Raw genomic sequence first — 17,533 nt, forward strand, 5'->3', positions numbered from 1 at the left:
TGTTGCCAACATTTCAATAGAAAAGTAATACAGGCTTGTTGTTAAAAAAATATATATATATATATATATCAATCAGGCAGCATAAAAGTAGTTAAGATAAATGTTGCCTGTTTTTTTCTCCACCTACTTCCGAGTCCCACTGCCTAGTGATATTGCTATTAAAAGTAGCATGTTTTCAAGACATCATTTAGTTATTATCTCCCTGTCAGTAGGCATGTGGGTAGTCTCCAATTTTTTGATATCACAAATAATGCTGCAGCAAACATTCCTCTCTGTCTGTCTCTCTCTCTCTCTCTCTATATATATATATGTGTATATATACTCCTCATTTTCTTAAGCACTTTGTAGAAGTAAAAATTACTGAGTTTGTGTGTGTGTGTGTGTGTGTGTGTTTATGCTCATTCACGTCCGACTCTTTGTGATCCCATGGACTGTGGGCCACCAGGCTCTTCTGCCCGTGGAATTTTCCAGGCAAGAATACTGCAGTGGGTTGCCATTTCCTCCTCCAGGGGATCTTCTCTACCCGAGGATCAAACCTGCATCTCTTGCACCTCCTGCACTGGCAGGGGGATTCTTTACTACTGGGCCACCTGTATTTGCTGGCATTTCTGGCTTTGAACCTTTCTTGTTAATGATTAACATTATTCTGCACGGGATGGTGGTCTTTCACTGTGGGAAGAAGACTGTAGTTGACAGCATTGTCCTGAACATCCTGGAAACTGGCTTCTCCTCCTGGGTTAGCAAGAAACTAGCTGTGTGATGTGGCCGACTGACCCTCTCTCGTCCCCATTAAAGGGGCTGGTGTCCAGTTTAGGGGGCTCTGGCTAGGGGATGTGAAAGCAATCTTTCTCATCACGTCTTCCCTTCTTCCTTATTTGCTTCTTGTCAGTTATGGCCCCCACGCACAGCAGCTTCTGGCAGTTTCAAAGGATGGTCAAGCACATCACAGGGCGGAGCGCCTTCTTCTCATATTACGGATATGGCTGCTACTGCGGGCTTGGGGGCAAGGGGACCCCCGTGGATAACACTGACAGGTGGGTGCAGAGGCTCTGAGGCTTTCTGTCATTTGATTCGCATCGAAATCCTTTCTTGAAGACAGAGAGGATGTTCAGACTTGCAAATTGCAAGGAGCAAACTGATTCGGGTGAGCCTGAGCAGAAGGACAAAACTGAATGGGAGTGGGAGGGAGGTCTCGAGGAGCCCAGGGCTGGGGCTGGCTTCCTGTGGTCTGGGGCCTGCAGGAGGTTCACTGCTCTGCTGTCACCATCTTGAAATGCTGGACGGTGTTTGAATAAGGGACCCTCTCGTTTTCATGTTGCACCAGGCTTTGCAGATCGTATGGTCAGCCCTGCCCAGAGCTCTAGAAAAATGTGGGCAACCCAGAGCTCTCAGTCTTCAGGGCAAATGCCGTCTTTTCTTGGGCCCTCACGTTTTAGGATTATCAGTGCAGTAGGACTGACCCGCTGTCTCCCATCCTGATTCCATTCTGCAGGAAGGAGAGAGAATCTGAGTGGCCCAGTTTGGAGAAGTTGTCCATCTGGGTGAGGACATGTGGCACAGACCCGGCTGCCAGGCCTACTTCTCAGGATGGGGAGGGGGGGGTGTGAGTTCCCATAAAAGGTGGAGGTTGGTGTTATCTGGGGAGGGAACAGGGAAGTAGAAAACAGGACGGTCTGTGCATCTTTTTATTTAAAGAAATGAGAAGCAAAATGTTCCTGGCCATGTTCACCGTAATGTGGATGAATATAGCCCCACAGTAGGGCTTGAATATCACCCCTGGAGCTCGAGTGCTCTGGGCTGGGCTCATGAGACCACAGATTGTTCTAGCCAGGAAGACCCCAGAGCCCTGGAGGGAGTCCAACACTGATGAAATGCCCGGCACGCGCTGAGCCCTGGGACTGGTGGTCTGCACGCAGGGCCTGGTTGACTCCTCCTAGCGCATGGTCGAGGCCAGACCACCATCTCCATTTTACAGGGGACAGTGGTGAGGGGCCCACTGAACAAAGCCACAGAGCCGGAAGACCTTCAGCCCCTTGAGTGGCGGAGTCAGGATTTGCACCAGAGTTTTCTTGTTTCAACGTCCAGGCCCCTTAATGCTCTGTGCGTCCCCTTCCAAGTCCTAAGGCTGATGAGCATTCCAACACCGTTAGCCAAAGATGACAACCAGGAGCCCACGCGTAGATGCACATGGTGACGGAGGAACACTGAGCGTCCAGCCCAGCGGATCGGCCAGTCCCCGTCTCTGCGTTCCTGCCGCCCTGGCTTGGCTGGGGAGGCGGGCGGGGGCCATCCCCAGCTGTTCTCTCTCCTCTAGTGTCACCCCCGCCCCATCTACCCCATTGCCGCCGCACCGGCTCTCAGCCTCAAGTGCGCAGAGACTGAAGGATTACATCTGATGTGCTGAACTTTGTCTGCTCAGAGCCTCTCCCAGGGCTGGGCACGTAGTTGGTGCTCAGTCACTAATTGAAGGCAAAAGGAGAAAAGAACGGCAGAGGGTAAGATGGGTGGATGGCATCACCGACTCAATGGACGTGAACTTGGGCAAACTCTGGGAGTTGGTGATGGACAGGGAAGTCTGGCGTGCTGCAGTCCACGGGGTCGAAAAGAGTCGGACACGACGTAGGGACTGAATAGCGACGGCAAGTCATTAAATGAATGAATACATCACGGGAGCCTAGATTTGGGGGAAATTCACCTCTGAACATCGTTTCCTCCCGCACAGAATGGGGACAAGGACTGCGCCTCCTAGGGTCACTATGAGGAGCTCATGAGCCAGCAGTAAGTAGAGAAGGGCTCTTTCTATGACTTTTAACACCACCAGGAAGTCACCTCCCTGCCTTCCGTACATTGTCATCTGGGAAGGAGGTGGATGAGTCCTTTCCCGCCTTCTCCCAGGGCCGTCCTCAGGAAAGCCGCCGTCTCCCTCTGTCTGGCCCGCAGGTGCTGCCTGGCCCATGACTGCTGCTACGAGAGGGTGAAGCACCTTGGCTGCCAGCCCGTGTTGAACGGCTACCAGTTCCGTGTGGTCAACGGGACCGTGATCTGTGAGTAGTCCTCTCTGCACAGAATGTCCTTGAATCTGGGCCTTTCTCAAAGTTCAGCCTCGTGGACCCAGAGAACTTTGGGAAAAGGAGATTTTTTTTTCCCAAGTGCTTTGGGAGGGAGAGTGGCAATTCTGAGCATCTGTGCTTCCTGAGAGTCCAGCCCGGGTCCCCCCCCCGCCGCCCCGGTTCCCCCTGCCCCGGGTCCCTGCTCACAGCTGTGTCCCCAGCTCCCTCCCCTGGAGTGCGGGTTTCAGCCCACAGTCCCCGCTGCCCACCCGGGCTCCTTCCTGGGCTCGATAAGTAGTTGTTGACTGAAGATTACACTGAATTTTGCGGCTGCGCTTGGCAGCTGTTGCTATTGAGAAGCTTCTTCCCGATGTCTGTTGTGTGTTAACAAAGCGGCTCGGCTGTCTTTCAGTTGAACAAATATTTGTGAAGGGGGTTGCGTGCCAAGCTCTGGGGTAGGGTAGGGAGCCCACCTGGCATCGAGGCCGTTCAGGGAGGAGGACAAAGGACAGGGTGGGCCAGCGCTGAGTGTCCAGCGTGCGGGGAGGGGCTCCAACCTCTCAGAGTGTGATCCGGGGCAGGTGGGGTTGGGTAGGGCAGGCTGGATCTAAAGCGCAAGCTCACTTGCAGGCAGCAGGCCACAGACTTGTCTCAGACGCTGTTCAGCTCGGCAGGACGGGTGGTCTGAACGCCCCTTTGCGTGTGTGACTCACCTTCCGCTCAGCCCTGTGGAGTCGCGGGAACCACTGTCCTCCCTTGCGTGTTTACTCAGAGCTGTGAGTGTGTCTTGGAGATCACCTGTCCCCTCCAAAGGTGGGGAGAACACCTCCCTTGCCTTCATCTTCCAGCTCCCCCCACCCAGAGCTCAGGCTCCGGACTCACGGAGTCAGGTTGGCTTGATCTGCCCGGTGCCAGTAGCAGGAAGCTGGAAGTGTGTGGGAGGCCCAGCTTCAGCCAAGTCTCCTGTTCCGCTCTCCCCTCTTCGGGCGACTGCCGACGGGGAAGGGACCCCGTTTTTCCCATGTGAGCGTGAGAAGCCTTCCTGACCACCCTCCAGCCTAAAGCAAAGTGTCTCCACTGTGAGGCCCCTACGCCACATCCAGGACACAGGGCGGGATCATGGTCTGGGGGATGGGGGGCGAGGGGGGACTGGAGGAGGATGATCTCAGAGATGGCTTGCTTCCGCAAGTGGTGGCACCGAGTTTCTCGTCCCTCCCGACCCCACATGTTGGGGGTGGGGGTGGGAAACGGGGTGAGCCCGGCTGTCGCTTGGTTGGGGAGGGGCACGCAGAAAAGCTGCCCCGACTCCTCTCCGTCTGGCTGGTGGTCTTGCCTTCACGTGGTTTCTTCTCATCTCTTTTCACCTTGACCTTGACCTTGACCTCTGTCATGTCAGGTGTCACCTTAGAGTGGTTGAAAAGGCATCCTTTGGAGAGAAGATACGCTCTAAGAGCTCTTTCCCCCATGCCCCGTAAAGCACAGGGACTGAGGAGGGAGGGGAACAGAGCTCTGAAGAGGGAAGCAGGTTTTCAGTAGGTGCCAAGGCTCTTCCTGCACTGTGGTCCCATGCCCCAGACCAAGCCCTCTGCTCCTGTGGGTGGGCCGTACTCAGAGTGCCTGTGGGCCTGGGTCCTCTGCACCTGGAGCAGCTTCTTTAGCAACCCGCTTCACCTTCTGCCGTGGGGACCGGAGCCACAGCCAGGGACCCCGGGAGATGGAGGAAGGTGACCCGGGAGCAGAGGCCGGAGCCCCAGTAGGTGGCACAGGAAGTGTTGCCTGCTTGGCACATCACTCTGGTGGCGGGAGGTGCAGGCAGGGTCTCGGAGCTGGACTGGAATGTTCGTGGTGGCCAGTTCTTGAAGCTTGGCCAGGGATCCCGGAGTCCAGCGCCTGTCTAAGAGAGTTAGCGAAGAGGGATGTTTCCCCATCCTCACCAGGGCACTAGCAACCCCTTCTGCAGCTGCGCTATCCAGTGAGTACCAGGCTGAGCCCTGTTGTTCCCAGCCCCACCTTTGTTCAGTCGCTCAGTCACGTCCATCTTTTTGCGACCCCATGGACTGCAGCATGCCAAGCCTCCCTGTCCTTCACAAACTCCCAGAGTTTACTCAAACTCATGTCCATTGAGTCGGTGATGCCATCCAACCATCTCGTCCTCTGTTGTCCCCTTCTCCTCCCGTCTGCAATCTTTTCCAGTGAGTCAGCTCTTCGCATCAGGTGGCCAGAGTATTGGAGCTTCAGCTTGCCAAGTCCCTATTTCCAGGAACAGGGCTGGGAGCTGGGCGGCCCGGCTCCTAATCCTGGGTCTGTTGCTGGTGTGCTGAGACCCCGAGTGAACCCCAAGCACATCTATTCCCTTGCCTAGTATCAACTGAGTACCCCCAGGGTACCCAAGCAGGGCCAGCACTGTGCCAGGGCCAGGGGCACAGAGAGAGGCAGCCCGGGGCCCTGCTGCCAGTGCTCTTGGAGACCAGCCCAGTCAACCCCTCGCTGCAGTGATGGGGAGCCTGAGGCCCAGAGGCGGGGAAGGGCTGACCCAGGCTCCATGCAGACTCAGTCTCATGTGTCTTGAGACTGTCCAGTGCTCGGGAACACACTGCTGGCCGGAGTCTTCTGGGCCTGTTTCTGCATCTGTAAAGCAGGTGCACTCGCCGTAGCTGAAGTCCATCGGCAGCTGAAGTGGGCTTGGCACTCAGCTCTACGAGTCCACAGTAAGCCTCTGAGGTGGGCGCTGTCCTCCCCGTTGTCGAGGAGGACCCTGAGGCTCAGAGAGTGAGGTGAGATGACCAAGGCCACACAGCCGGTGAAAGGACTGCTGGGACTCAGACCAGGTCGTCCAACCCCAGCTGGTGCTCCTGCCTCCCACCGCCCTCCCCGCTGGCGTGAGACTGCTGGGAGGGGCTGGACTGGGGGGCTCACACAAATGCAAGTCTTGTTATCTAAAGCACGCAGGTCAGAATGTTCGGCTCCGGCCCAGGGGGCAAAGGAAAGCTGAAGGAGCTTGTCGCCCTGCAGTGCCCCAGATCTTCCTGTTCCAGCTCCGTGTACTTCGCTGAAAGGCCCAGAGACAGCAAATGCTTTGAAGTCAGGCAGAGCCGGGCCTGAATCCCAGCTTCACCTTTTCCAGCTGGATTAATTGCATGACCACCCTGGGCCTTAGTCTCCTTCTCTGTAAAGTACTAATCAGTACTTCCGAAGGTCTCTAAGGTCTCTAAGGTCACTGGAGAAGGAAATGGCAACCCACTCCAGTAATCTTGCCTGGAAAATCCCATGGATGTAGGAGCCTGGCAGGTGCAGTCCATGGGGTTGCAAAGAGTTGGACACAGCTAAGCGACGCCACCAAGGTCACTAAGGAATCGACTGAGGTAACCCAACGCAGGGGCCTCCCAGACGGCACCAGTGGGAAGACCTGCCTGCCAGGGCAGGAGATGCAGGAGACTTCCCCTCCCTGGGTCTGGAAGATCCCCTGCAGAAGGGAATGGCAACCTGCTCCAGTATTCCTGCCTGGAAAATTCTATGGGCAGAGGAACCTGGCAGGCTACAGTCCATGGGGTTGCAAAAGACTGAGCACTCCCCAAAACTCCCCAACTCAGAGGTCTGACCCAGAGCGGGTGCGTAATTAATACCTTTCCTTTCAGAAGTTGAGATTTCTTTTTATTTTTTTAACCCTAGTTTCCTTTTCCCCTTTACATCGTAGTTAAGCACTGGGATTTTCTTTATTACCGTTGAGATTTCTGCATTGGTCTCCCCTTGAACTAATGTCATTAACCCCTTATAGGATGAAAGCTCTCCCCCTGCCCCCACCACAATCCTCAGTTACACTGCAGTTCAAAGAACTGCCCTGCAAGGGTTAATCACCTCCCAAGCCTCCCAGTTCTGAAATCTGGCACCCAAGCCTAGTTCCAGGTTGCCTAGCAACCAGCGGCTGCTCCTGGATGTGGTTGGTGTGAGCAGCGAAGGGAAAGGAGAAAAACAGCCTGGTCTGTCCATGTCTCGAAATGTCAGTGGGAGAGCAGTGCAGAGAAAGGCCTGGAACCCAAGCCCTGGGGCCAACTTGCGGAGTGGTGACGGCTGCCCTCAGGCAATCGGGGAGGCCGTTAGTCCTGTCTTGAGTGGGCTTGCATAAGCACTTGGAATTCGCGAGGGATTTTAAGTGGTGATGCCCCCTCCACCCATGTGTGCCCGCATCTGTTGGGCAGAGAGGGGCCCGGCCGTGGGTGGCAGAGCCAGAGTTCCAGCCCGAGGCCCCTCTGTCACCTCCATCTCTGAGCCTGTGATTCTGCCCTCTGCCCAAGGCAGAGGGTGAACCAGGTAACCACTGGAGTTTTTAGTTTGCAAAGATCTTTCTCTTTTGCTGAGTTTACTGCTCACAACAACACCTCCACTCACTGACGCATCATCCTTTTCCTTTCCTAGAATCTGGCTCAACCTGCCACCATCTCATCTTGCTCAGTTATTTGTTTACTTATGGATCAACTCTCCCCTCAATTGGAGTTTGAGCTCCAGGAGATTGGGGAGCACTTATTGGGGGTGGGGGTGGGGTGCATGCATGCTCGGTCGTGTCTGACTCTTTTGCGACGCCATGGACTGTAGCCAGCCCGCCTCCAGGCTCCTCTGTCCCTTGAATTCCCCAGGCAAGAATACTGAAGTGAGTTGCCATTTCCTCCTCCAGGGGATCTTCTAGACCCAGGGATCAAACCCATGTCTCCTGCACTGGGGGAGATACATGGCTTTACCGCTGAACCCTCTGGGGAGCCCCGGGGAGGGGGTGGGTGCTCACTCTCATAAAGCCACAGAGAATGATGCCCGAAGCCATGCAATTGTGGGGTCCACTCACTCAGACCTGTCCCCCTGCTTCCTGGACAAAGGCCGGGCATATGTTAGAAACTCAATATCTGTTTGATGATGGAATGAGTGCAGAAATTCATGAAATAGTCTGTACATGAACCTGTACCCTCATTTGAAAGCCTAGGGAAGAGATTCAGAGAGGAACAACTTCCCTGAGATGCCAGAGCTTGCAAGCGGCAGATCTGGATCCAGAACCTGACTCCCTGTTGCTTGGGATGGGGGCTCTGTTCACTGCCCAGCGGTCTGTGTCTAAGCCCAGCCAGCGAGGTGGCAGCATACGGTGATGGAGCCCTTACCGCGTGTTTGGCACCGAAGATCTGCAAGAAAGAGACAAACTCCGTGGCCGAAAGGAGCTTGTGTGCAGGCAGGGAGACAGTCCATGAAATATTCAGAAAGAAAGATACACTCGGGTAGCGACAGTGCTGTGACACCTCTAAAATAAGGCCACACGCTACGGAATGAGGGCGGCAGTGGGGGGTGGATGGCTCCTTCAGGTGTGGAGGAAGGCCTCTCGAGGGAGGTGGCATCTAGCCGGAGGAGGTGGGGGGGTGCCTGTCCCATGAGAAACGAGTCTGGCAAGGCCTGGCCGTGGGGTGAGGGGCTCCCCTGCTCCTTCAGTTGCAGGGGGAAGCCTTCAAGCAGACAGTGATCAGCTCAAATTTTCCTTTAGAAAGAAGACTCTGGCCCCTGCCCAGAGAAGTTGGGGAGCAAGGGAAGAAAGAGGGGCAGCCACTAGTGGGCTGTTTCCGTTGCACTGGGGAGAAGTGACCATTGTGTGGCTCGGTAGCTGGGGCGGAGTGTCAGACGCTGGGCGCACTTGGGAGGGGAACCGACAGAACCTGCTGTCGGGGTCGGTGTGAGGCTTGGAGGCGAGGGAGGCTGACTCTGACATCGTGGGTCTGAGCATCCGTGAGTAACCGTGGGTCTACCAGCTCGTGCGCATAGCGGAGCACAGACTCTGCAATCACAGCAAGAGCCTAGATGAGCCGTGCTGGGTTTGAGATGCACATCGGACGCTCGGGGGTGGGGGGTGGGGAGGGGGGTCACGTGAACACACGCGTACTGGTGTCTGGAGCTCAAAGGGCTGCAGGGAGAACTGGGGAGTCTCTGCGGGGAGAAGTGAGGAGTGGGTAGTGCTCAGGCGGTATTTAAAGCCCTGGGCTTTAAAACAGGGGCACCCAAGGAGAGAGGTTAGAGACCAGGGCAGAGGTGCAAACAGGGAGTGGCCTGGCAGGCAGCCTAGGTTAGCCCACTCAGGAGCACAGACCTTCCCATCTCATTGGTGGAAGTGTGTGCTTGTGTGTGTGCTAAGTCGCTTCAGTCATGTCCGACTCTTTGCAACCCATGGGCTGTAGCCCCCCGGGCTCCTCTGTCCATGGGATTCTCCAGGCAAGAATACTGGAGTGGGTTGCCATGCCCTCCATCAGGGCATCTTCCCAACTCAGGGATGGAACCCGTGTCTCTGATGTCTCCTGCATTGGCACACGGGTTCTTTACCACTAGCGCCGCCTAGGAAGCCCAGCTGGAAGTATTTCAGTCTGTTTCATGGAATGAGAAAGCATTATCAGTTCCGTTCTTCATGTCTCAGTTTCTTCATCAACAAACTGAAGGATGCTGGGTCTGGATTTGGGCTTGTTGTTAAAAGATGACTTCCCGGCATGGCATTTCTTGGCCCAGGGCTGCCTCTTCTAGACAGTGGCAGGCCTGACCCTACTACGGCTGTGGGATGCCCACAGCAATAGACTGCGGCTCCCTGTCAGTCCCCAAGGCCTGGGGACCGGGCCAGTCATTAGACGTAGAGCTGATCATCAGGAGAGAATTTACGCTTCATGCTTTGGAAAGGACCAGAAGACAAAGCAAGAAAGGGACGTGGTGAGAAAGGAAGAGGGAGGCTTGCTGAAAGGAGATGGAAGAAAGAAGAGATGGGAAAGAAAAGGAGACCAAGAGAGGAACAGAAAGAGAGAAGGGGGAGAAAGAGGAAAGTGTGGGAAACGTGACTCCCTTCTGGTTTCCAGAGAGGCAGCACCCGGGTGATGGACAGCTCGAGGCACCAGACACCTTCCTTTGGGAGGAAAGAGAGGTTGGATGGGCTGGAGCCCTGCACCCAAGTAGCCCCACTGCGTGCAGCAGCCACATGACCCGGCAGCCCCTACCCGGCGGCTGCCTGGGGAGGGAATCCAGCGGGCAGCTGTGCGCGGCACAGGTGAGAGACCTGGACACGGATGGGACGGGGGCTCTCGGGGAGCCCCAGGGGAGCTGGGGCCCCGTGGGTGTCGTAGAATTGTCACACATGTGCGAGGGCAGAGGTGATCCAGGCACCAGGAGCAGTGGGAACAGCAGGAACCATTCCTGGTGCATTTTCTGAGGGTGAGTGGAGAGCTACTGAGGCGTGAGGTGGGTGTCAACATGTCTTGAGAAGCCCAGGCTCCATCGAGCTGGAGGAGGACAGCTTCCTGCAGGAATTGTGGACTTCTGAGAGGGAGGAGGAAAGAAAGCAGACTGTAGCCAGCACTGGCCCAGCTTCAGAGGGGCCTTCCTCTTCCAACATGTGCAGCATCGTCATAGTAACAGCGTAATAGCAGCCTCTGTGTTCCAGGCGTATCCAGACCTCTCCATCTGTAACAACAATGAAGGTCCTCATGATGCCTGAAGTAGACGGCATTGTTTATTTTTGATGCTGTTGTTTTTATCACCGTTTTATAAATGATACTGAAACTAACTTGCCCAAGGCCAACACATCAGGGGATCTGGCTGCCTCACTTCCTCACCCCAAACCCTCAAAAGAGAATGGAGTTATCCAGAAGGAGGCTGCCTTAGATATCCCTTATGCCAGGGGTCCCCCACCTCCAGGATCTAATAATGCCTGGTGATCTGAGGTGGAGCTGATGTAATAGAAATGGAAATAAAGTGCACAATAAGTGTGATGCCCTCGCATCATCTTGATACCATCTCTTCCTCCCCCACCCCCAGTCCGTGGAAAAATTGTCTTCCATAAAACTGGGCTCTGGTGCCAAAGAGATTGGGAATTATAGTCATGTATGGATGTGAGAGTTGGAATATAAAGAAAGCTGAGCACAGAAGAATTGATGCTTTTGAACTGTGGTGTTGGAGAAGACTCTCGAGAGTCCCTTGGACTTCAAGGAGATCCAACGAGTCCCTCCTAAAGGAAATCAGTCCTGAATATTCATTGGAAGGACTGATGCTGAAGCTGAAACTCCAGTCCTTTGGCCATCTGATAAACTGACTCATTTGAAAAGACCCTGATGCTGGGAAAGACTGAAGGTGGGAGGAGAAGGGGACGACAGAGGATGAGATGGTTGGATGGAATCACCAACGTGATGGACATGAGTTTGAGTAAGCTCTGGGGGTTGATGATGGACAGGGAGGCCTGGCATGCTGCAGTCCTTGGGGTCACAGAGAGTCAGACATCATTGAGCGACTGAACTGAACACCACACACACACACACACACACACACACGCACGCACACACAGCACCACAGCTCGGACAACTCTGACTGCTAAATAAAAGATCCCCACCTAGTGGTCATTTGGCCGCAGTGCAGACACTCCATCCCAAAGGCCCATTAACGTTTCCTTCATTCACTGAAGGACTGTTAGTTGAGCACATACTGTGGGCCAGCATTTGTTCTGCACCCTGGGGACACTGGGAGGGACGAGACAGAAAAAGCCTCAGTCTCACGTAGCTTACATTTAGTCCAGGAGAGACAGACACAACCAGGTAAACAAATCAGAGGAGTGAGAGATGTGAAAAGTACGGGGTATCAAACAAACGGGGATGCGAGGGAGAGAGGCTGGAGAAGTTTAGCTGGAGTGGTCAGGGAGATCCTCTCTGAAGAGAGGAAATTTGACCAAGACCCAAAGGTGGGATGCCTCCAGCCACTTGAAGATCCTGGAGAGAAGTGTGTCAGACAAAGAAACTAGCAAGTACAAGTGCAGAGGCCCTGGGTCAAGACCAACCAAAGCATGTGACCAACCCAGAGGCCAGTGTTCCCGGAGCAGAGGGAAGGTGAGCGTGAGGGCTGTGAGGGTGGAGAGGCGGGCAGGGGCCCCGTTACGGCAAGCCTGCTTCAGAGTCCGTGGCAAGGATTTGGGATGTCTTGGTTCAAACAGTAGGAAACCACAGCAGGGCTTTCAGCAAGAGAGTGAACCTTATTCATTCCAAGACAGTCCCTGTTTATTTCCTTCCATTAGGGCGGGAGAGCTGGTGATGGCAGGGAGGGGGTCATGGCCAAGAAGACGGGGAGAAGAGGGCACAGCGTGAAATATTTTAAACGTAGAGACATCCATGGAACTTTGGGTGGATGGAATGTGGAAGTGAAAGGAAGGCAGGAATCGAGGTTGGCTGCTTGTTTTCTGGCTTGAGTTGGAGGTGGTACTGATTCTTAAGCTGAGAGTGTGGGTGGAGGGCCAGATCAGTGGGTAGGGCAGGGGCACTTACATCAAGAGCTTCCTTTGGGGCATCTTATACTGGAGATGCTAGTGATTTCCACGTGAGATGCCAGGTAAGCTGCTGGAAATAGGAGCTGAGTTCTGAGAAGATGGGTTCTGTGTCCTTGCCCTGGGAGCTGCTTGGGGACGCTGACTCAGTGCTCCCCCCCTCACGTGCAGCCCACACCTGCCCCATCTCCTGTTTCTTTCCAGGTATCTCTTCAGGGCATGTCCAGCTGTGATGGTGGAAGGGCTTGAAATGCAGGAGAAGGACTCCCAGTTCCTTTTTCCTTTCAATTTTCAACCCTTGACCCCTTGCCGCCAGCTCCCAGTTCTCCCCAACCTTAGAACCAACCCCGGGGGTGGCTGGAAGCCCCCGTGACCCTCTGTCTCCCTGCAGGTGAGTGTGCCCTTGGTCCCGGCGTCAGCTGCCTCTGTGGGCTGCGGGCCTGCGAGTGTGACACTCAGTCTGCCTACTGCTTCAGAGAGAACCTGCCCACCTACGAGAAGAACTTCAAGCAGTTGTCCAGCCGGCCCCACTGCGGCAAGCACAGGCCCCAGTGCTAGCGAGGCCACAGGGCCCCTGGTCAGGCCCGGGTACTCCTTTGTCACTCGGCATCAGAGGGCTGGAGATCAAAAGTGCAAAAGACGGAATCTGGGCCTTCGATGGAGGGAGACAGACCATAAATATAAATAAATGACATGTTCCAACCACAGTAAGGGCTAAGAAGCTACAAAACAAAGTGACAAGGTAGAGAGATGGCCCCTACCCCCACCCCAGGAAGATTCCAAAAGGGGAGAAGGCCCCAGGATCTGCCTTAAGCACTCCCTTCATCCCCACCCCAAGATCGGGATGCTGGGCAGACTTGGGTACCAGACCCACATCCCAGATCCAGCTGGAGCCAAGGTCTTGGGCACATGCCAAGGCCCTGAGAGGTGCACCTGGACTCTTTTCTCGTTTGCTGGAGTCCCGCCTTCTGAAAACCCCAAGGTAGGAAAACGTCAGTGCCATTCTCAGCTCTCAGGACACGTAGCCTGGGAACATCCATGCCCACGGCTGCCACCGGATGTCACGGCCAGGAAGACGCTGAAGTGATGGAGAGAGAGTTGGGGCGGGCGAGGCAGGGGGATCCAAGGTTGCTGGTCACGTTTAGAAGCCCCTGGTCACAAGACATAAATTCTAATAAATATTAAAGCGAGCCAGTCTGGGTGGACTCTGATCATTCTGACGCCCAGCTTGTAGGGGAGATTGCAAAAATGACCACAGCTGGACATTTCCCCGGGGTCCAGTGGTTAAGACTCTGCCACCCAGTGCGGGGGATGTGGGTTCGACCCTGGTCAGGGAACTAAGATCTCCAAAGCCACAGGGTAATTAAGCCCATGTGCCGCAACTAAGACCTGAGGGAGCCAAATCATTAAAAAAAATAATGAAGACTCTTTGGTTAAAAACAAAAAAAGCCACCATTGTTCTTACCTCTCTGTATCCTCACCTCTCAGTCTGTTGTTCAGTCGCTCAGTTACGTCCGACTCTTTGCGACCCCATGGGGTGCAGCACGCCAGGCTTCCTTGTCCTAAATGCTCAGCTTTTCCCATCAAGAGGTAGAGTCTGCTTCCCCACCAACTGTGAATCTGAACTCTGAGCTGGCCTTGTGACTTAGTATGGTCCATAAAACACGATGAGAGCGGTGGTCCGCCAGTTCCCCAGCGAGGACTCAGGAGGCCCGGGGCACACCCCCTTTCAGAACACTGCCACCGCCAAGAGAAAAAGCCCAGGGAGGCCTGCAGGAGGATGGGAGACCGCCAGGGTCAGGGTCATCCGCCCAGCTGTCTGGGCTGAGACCTCAGACCTGTGAGAGTGCTCGTCAAGGATCTGCAAAGCCAGCTCACAGATGACCACAGACAGAGAACCTCAGTGAGGCCAAAACAACCACCCAGCTGAGCCCTGGCGAAGCCACCACCTTGTGGAAGTGCAAGCTAAATAAGGCCCTGTTTACATTAAGTTTTGGTGTGGTTTGTCGTGCGGTCTAACTCACTGATGCACTTGGTCCTCACTCCCGCGGCTCAGCACTGTGACACGCCTGGAGGCACCAGGAACAGCGTGGCGTGCCCTTGCCTTACCTTAGGGCTTGGGAGGAGAAGGGCAGGTGCTGACTGATGGGGAAACAGTGACAGACTTTATCTTCAGGGGCTCCAAAGTCACTGCAGATGGTGACTGCAGCCATGAAATTAAAAGACACTTGCTCCTTGGAAGAAAAGTTATGACCAACCTAGATAGCATATTAGAAAGTGGAGACATTACTTTGCCAACAAAGGTCCGTCTCGTCAAGGCTATGGTTTTTCCAGTGGTCATGTATGGATGTGAGAGTTGGACTGTGAAGAAAGCTGTGCACTGAAGAATTGATGTTTTTGAACTGTGGTGTTGGAGAAGACTCTTGAGAGTCCCTTGGACTGCAAGGAGATCCAACCAGTCCATTCTGAAGATCAGCCCTAGGATTTCTTTGGAAGGACTGATGCTAAAGCTGAAGCTCCAATACTTTGGCCACCTAATGCGAAGAGTTGTCTCATTGGAAAAGACTCTGATGCTGGGAGGGATTGAGGGCAGGAGGAGAAGGGGATGACAGAGGATGAGATGGCTGGATGGCATCACTGACTTGATGGATGTGAGTCTGAGTGAACTCCGGGAGTTGGTGATGGGCAGGGAGGCCTGGCGTGCTGTGATTCATGGGGTCACAGAGAGTCGGACACAACTGAGCGACTGAACTGAATGAACTGACCCTTTCTGAAGCCCCTTTTCACCTGTCCTCATGTTGTTGGTCAGCAGCAGGATCTCAGGACATATTCATTCCCATTTCACAGATGGAGGCAGAGGGTCTGAGCCAGCACGTGGGGCTGAAATGGGAACCCGTGTCTTCTTTCTTGTTTCCCATCCCCTTTCTCACAATGAGGGGGTTGTCAATGGGCTACTCTCTGAGGCTAAGGTTCTGGAGTTGGAATTCAAACCCTGCTTCTGTTGCATGACCTTGAGTAACTAACTTGGCTTCTCTGGGCCTGTTTCCTCCTAGAAACAGCTACGAATGGCCCCCACCTCATAGGGTTGCGAGGAGGGTTAGCTGAGTTGGCACACACAGAGCTCTGAGCCCAGTGCCGGCTGCAGTAAGTGCTTAATACACTTTGCTCTGCTCCCTGGGCCCCAACATCCTGAGACCCCAAACTGCCAGCAGGGTTCCAGGCTCGTGCACACACCCCTGCCTCCCCATGCGCAGCTTTGCTGGTTGTCACAGCTGGCGGCATCAGCTGCTCTTTAGAAGCCATAGCCAGGGAAGCTGACAGCAGTGTTGCTGTGCCAGCCTCCGGGGAGGACAGGGCCACCTCCCTGCGTTCACGGCCGGCCCCGAGCATGGAGAGCTGGGCAGACTGGGTCAGGTCAGAGACGGGCAGGCGTCGGGCGCCTGGCCATGGATCTAGGGCACCAAGCTGCCTCCTTCTTTTTCCTGCCGCCTCTCCCTCATCCTTCCCCTGCCTGGTCCCCCAGCCTCTCCCTCATCATTCCCCTCCCTGACCCCCAGCAGTCTTGTGCAGAGAGCCAGATTTTCTGGCTAAACCACAGCTTTGTTCTGCCAGGTTTCCATTTGCCAGAGAAGGTCACAGGCCATCCATCCCCATCAGCATCTTCCTTCCTTCCACCTGCCGCCCTTTGCTGAGCTGGCCATCAGGACCTCTGTCCCAACACGCAGCCCAGGGCCCCAGTCTCCAGCACTGATTTTCCAGTCTCGACACCAGGCCTTGTGCTGGGAGCATTCACCTCCATGGCCTCGTGTGGTTCTCAGACCCCACGATGCTCGTCATTATTGCCCGCATTTTACAGGAAGGGGAGATGGAGACTGGGAGGGGTGGGGTGACTAGCCCACGGCCAAGTGGCCCTTGAACCGCAGAGCCCGTGTTGAGCCCCGTCTGCTCCTTGTGAGATGTGGTGTTGATGGCGGTGATAAGGTGCAGGGACAGTAATGATTTCCTAGTGCTCTCTTGGGAATTGCCAGCCTGGGCAGCGTGTCTCACTTTGGGTTCAGACCCAGAGGGGCAACGGGTGTGGAGCAAAGCCTAGGAGGTAACTGATCATGATCCGTTGTCTTCCCTGGTGGCTCAGACGGTAAAGAATTCAGCTGCAAGGCAGGAAACCCAGGTTCAGAGCCTGGGTATCAGGAAGATCCCCTGGAGAAGGGAATGGCTACCTACGCCAGTATTCTTGCCTGGAGAATTCCGTGGACAGAGGAACCTGGCGGGTAACATGGGGTTGTAGTCTGACCCAACTGAGCTACAAACAGCATCATCATCTATCATGACCACTAGGTGTCACCCAAGTTCTAGAAAAGGCTTGACAGCCACTCCCGGGAAGGGTCTGAAGAACAGGAGTGAAAATGGAAGCTGATCAAGCTCTGGGCAGAGATGATGTAGAAAATCGGACAAAAGTTAAGGTGGTGAGAGTAGATTTTGTTAACTACTGCAACAGGGGGAAACGGACAGTATAGAACTGGACTCAGGGCTTCTTCTTCTTTTTCCATTTATTTGGCTGCACCAGGCCTTAGGTGTCGCATGCAGGAGCTTCGGTCCCAGTTGTGCACATGGGCGTCTTCAGCTGTGGCGTGTGGGATCTAGTTCTCCATCCAGGGGTCGGACCCTGGCCCCCTGCGTTGGGACCGTGAAGTCTTAGCCCCTGGGCCACCAGTGAAGGTCCCTGGGCTCAGTTATTAACAGAACAGAGAAAAGTGGGGATTTCTAACTAAGGAGAAGGGTGGGGGGAATCAGTGGATAGAAACTTGCTAAGAGAGTAGGGGGTTTTTACTAAACTGACGTAACAGGATTCTTCCTAAAGAGAGGTCATGGTGATCAGATATCACCTGTGAGCTGGGTAGGGGGGCAGGGGAGGTGGGGTGAGAAATTTGATCAGATATTGAGGAAAGGTGGGAATCTTCACTAAACTGATATACCACGATTCTTGCCTGGAGAATCCCTTAGACAGAGGAGCCTGGTGGGCTATGGTCCATAGGGTCGCACAGAGTTGGACACGACTGAAGAGACTTACCTTGCATGCATTGCTAAGACCCAGGAATGATGCAGAGATGAATGCAGAAGCCCACAGGTGGCGGGTGAGTTGATAAAAGGTCTCAGAGGAGCCTGACTGAAGTTTGGT

The 17,533-nt window shown here is 54.6% G+C and overlaps 1 protein-coding gene across 3 annotated transcripts in view; it reads left to right on the forward strand.

Moving 5' to 3' along the window:
• PLA2G2C (phospholipase A2 group IIC) overlaps positions 1-17,533 on the forward strand; it is a 31,446-nt gene extending 13,913 nt beyond the window's left edge. For all 3 annotated transcript variants that reach the window (XM_002685790.7, XM_015460897.3, XM_015460902.3), the window contains exons 3-5: positions 890-1,034; positions 2,941-3,044; positions 12,746-17,533. In XM_002685790.7, the coding sequence (XP_002685836.2) occupies positions 890-1,034; positions 2,941-3,044; positions 12,746-12,912 (416 nt within the window). In that variant the 3' untranslated portion in view covers positions 12,913-17,533. The remainder of the gene's footprint in view (positions 1-889; positions 1,035-2,940; positions 3,045-12,745) is intronic.

Source organism: Bos taurus, chromosome 2 (genome assembly GCF_002263795.3).
Source record: "Bos taurus isolate L1 Dominette 01449 registration number 42190680 breed Hereford chromosome 2, ARS-UCD2.0, whole genome shotgun sequence".
Classification (NCBI taxonomy): Eukaryota; Metazoa; Chordata; class Mammalia; order Artiodactyla; family Bovidae; genus Bos; species Bos taurus.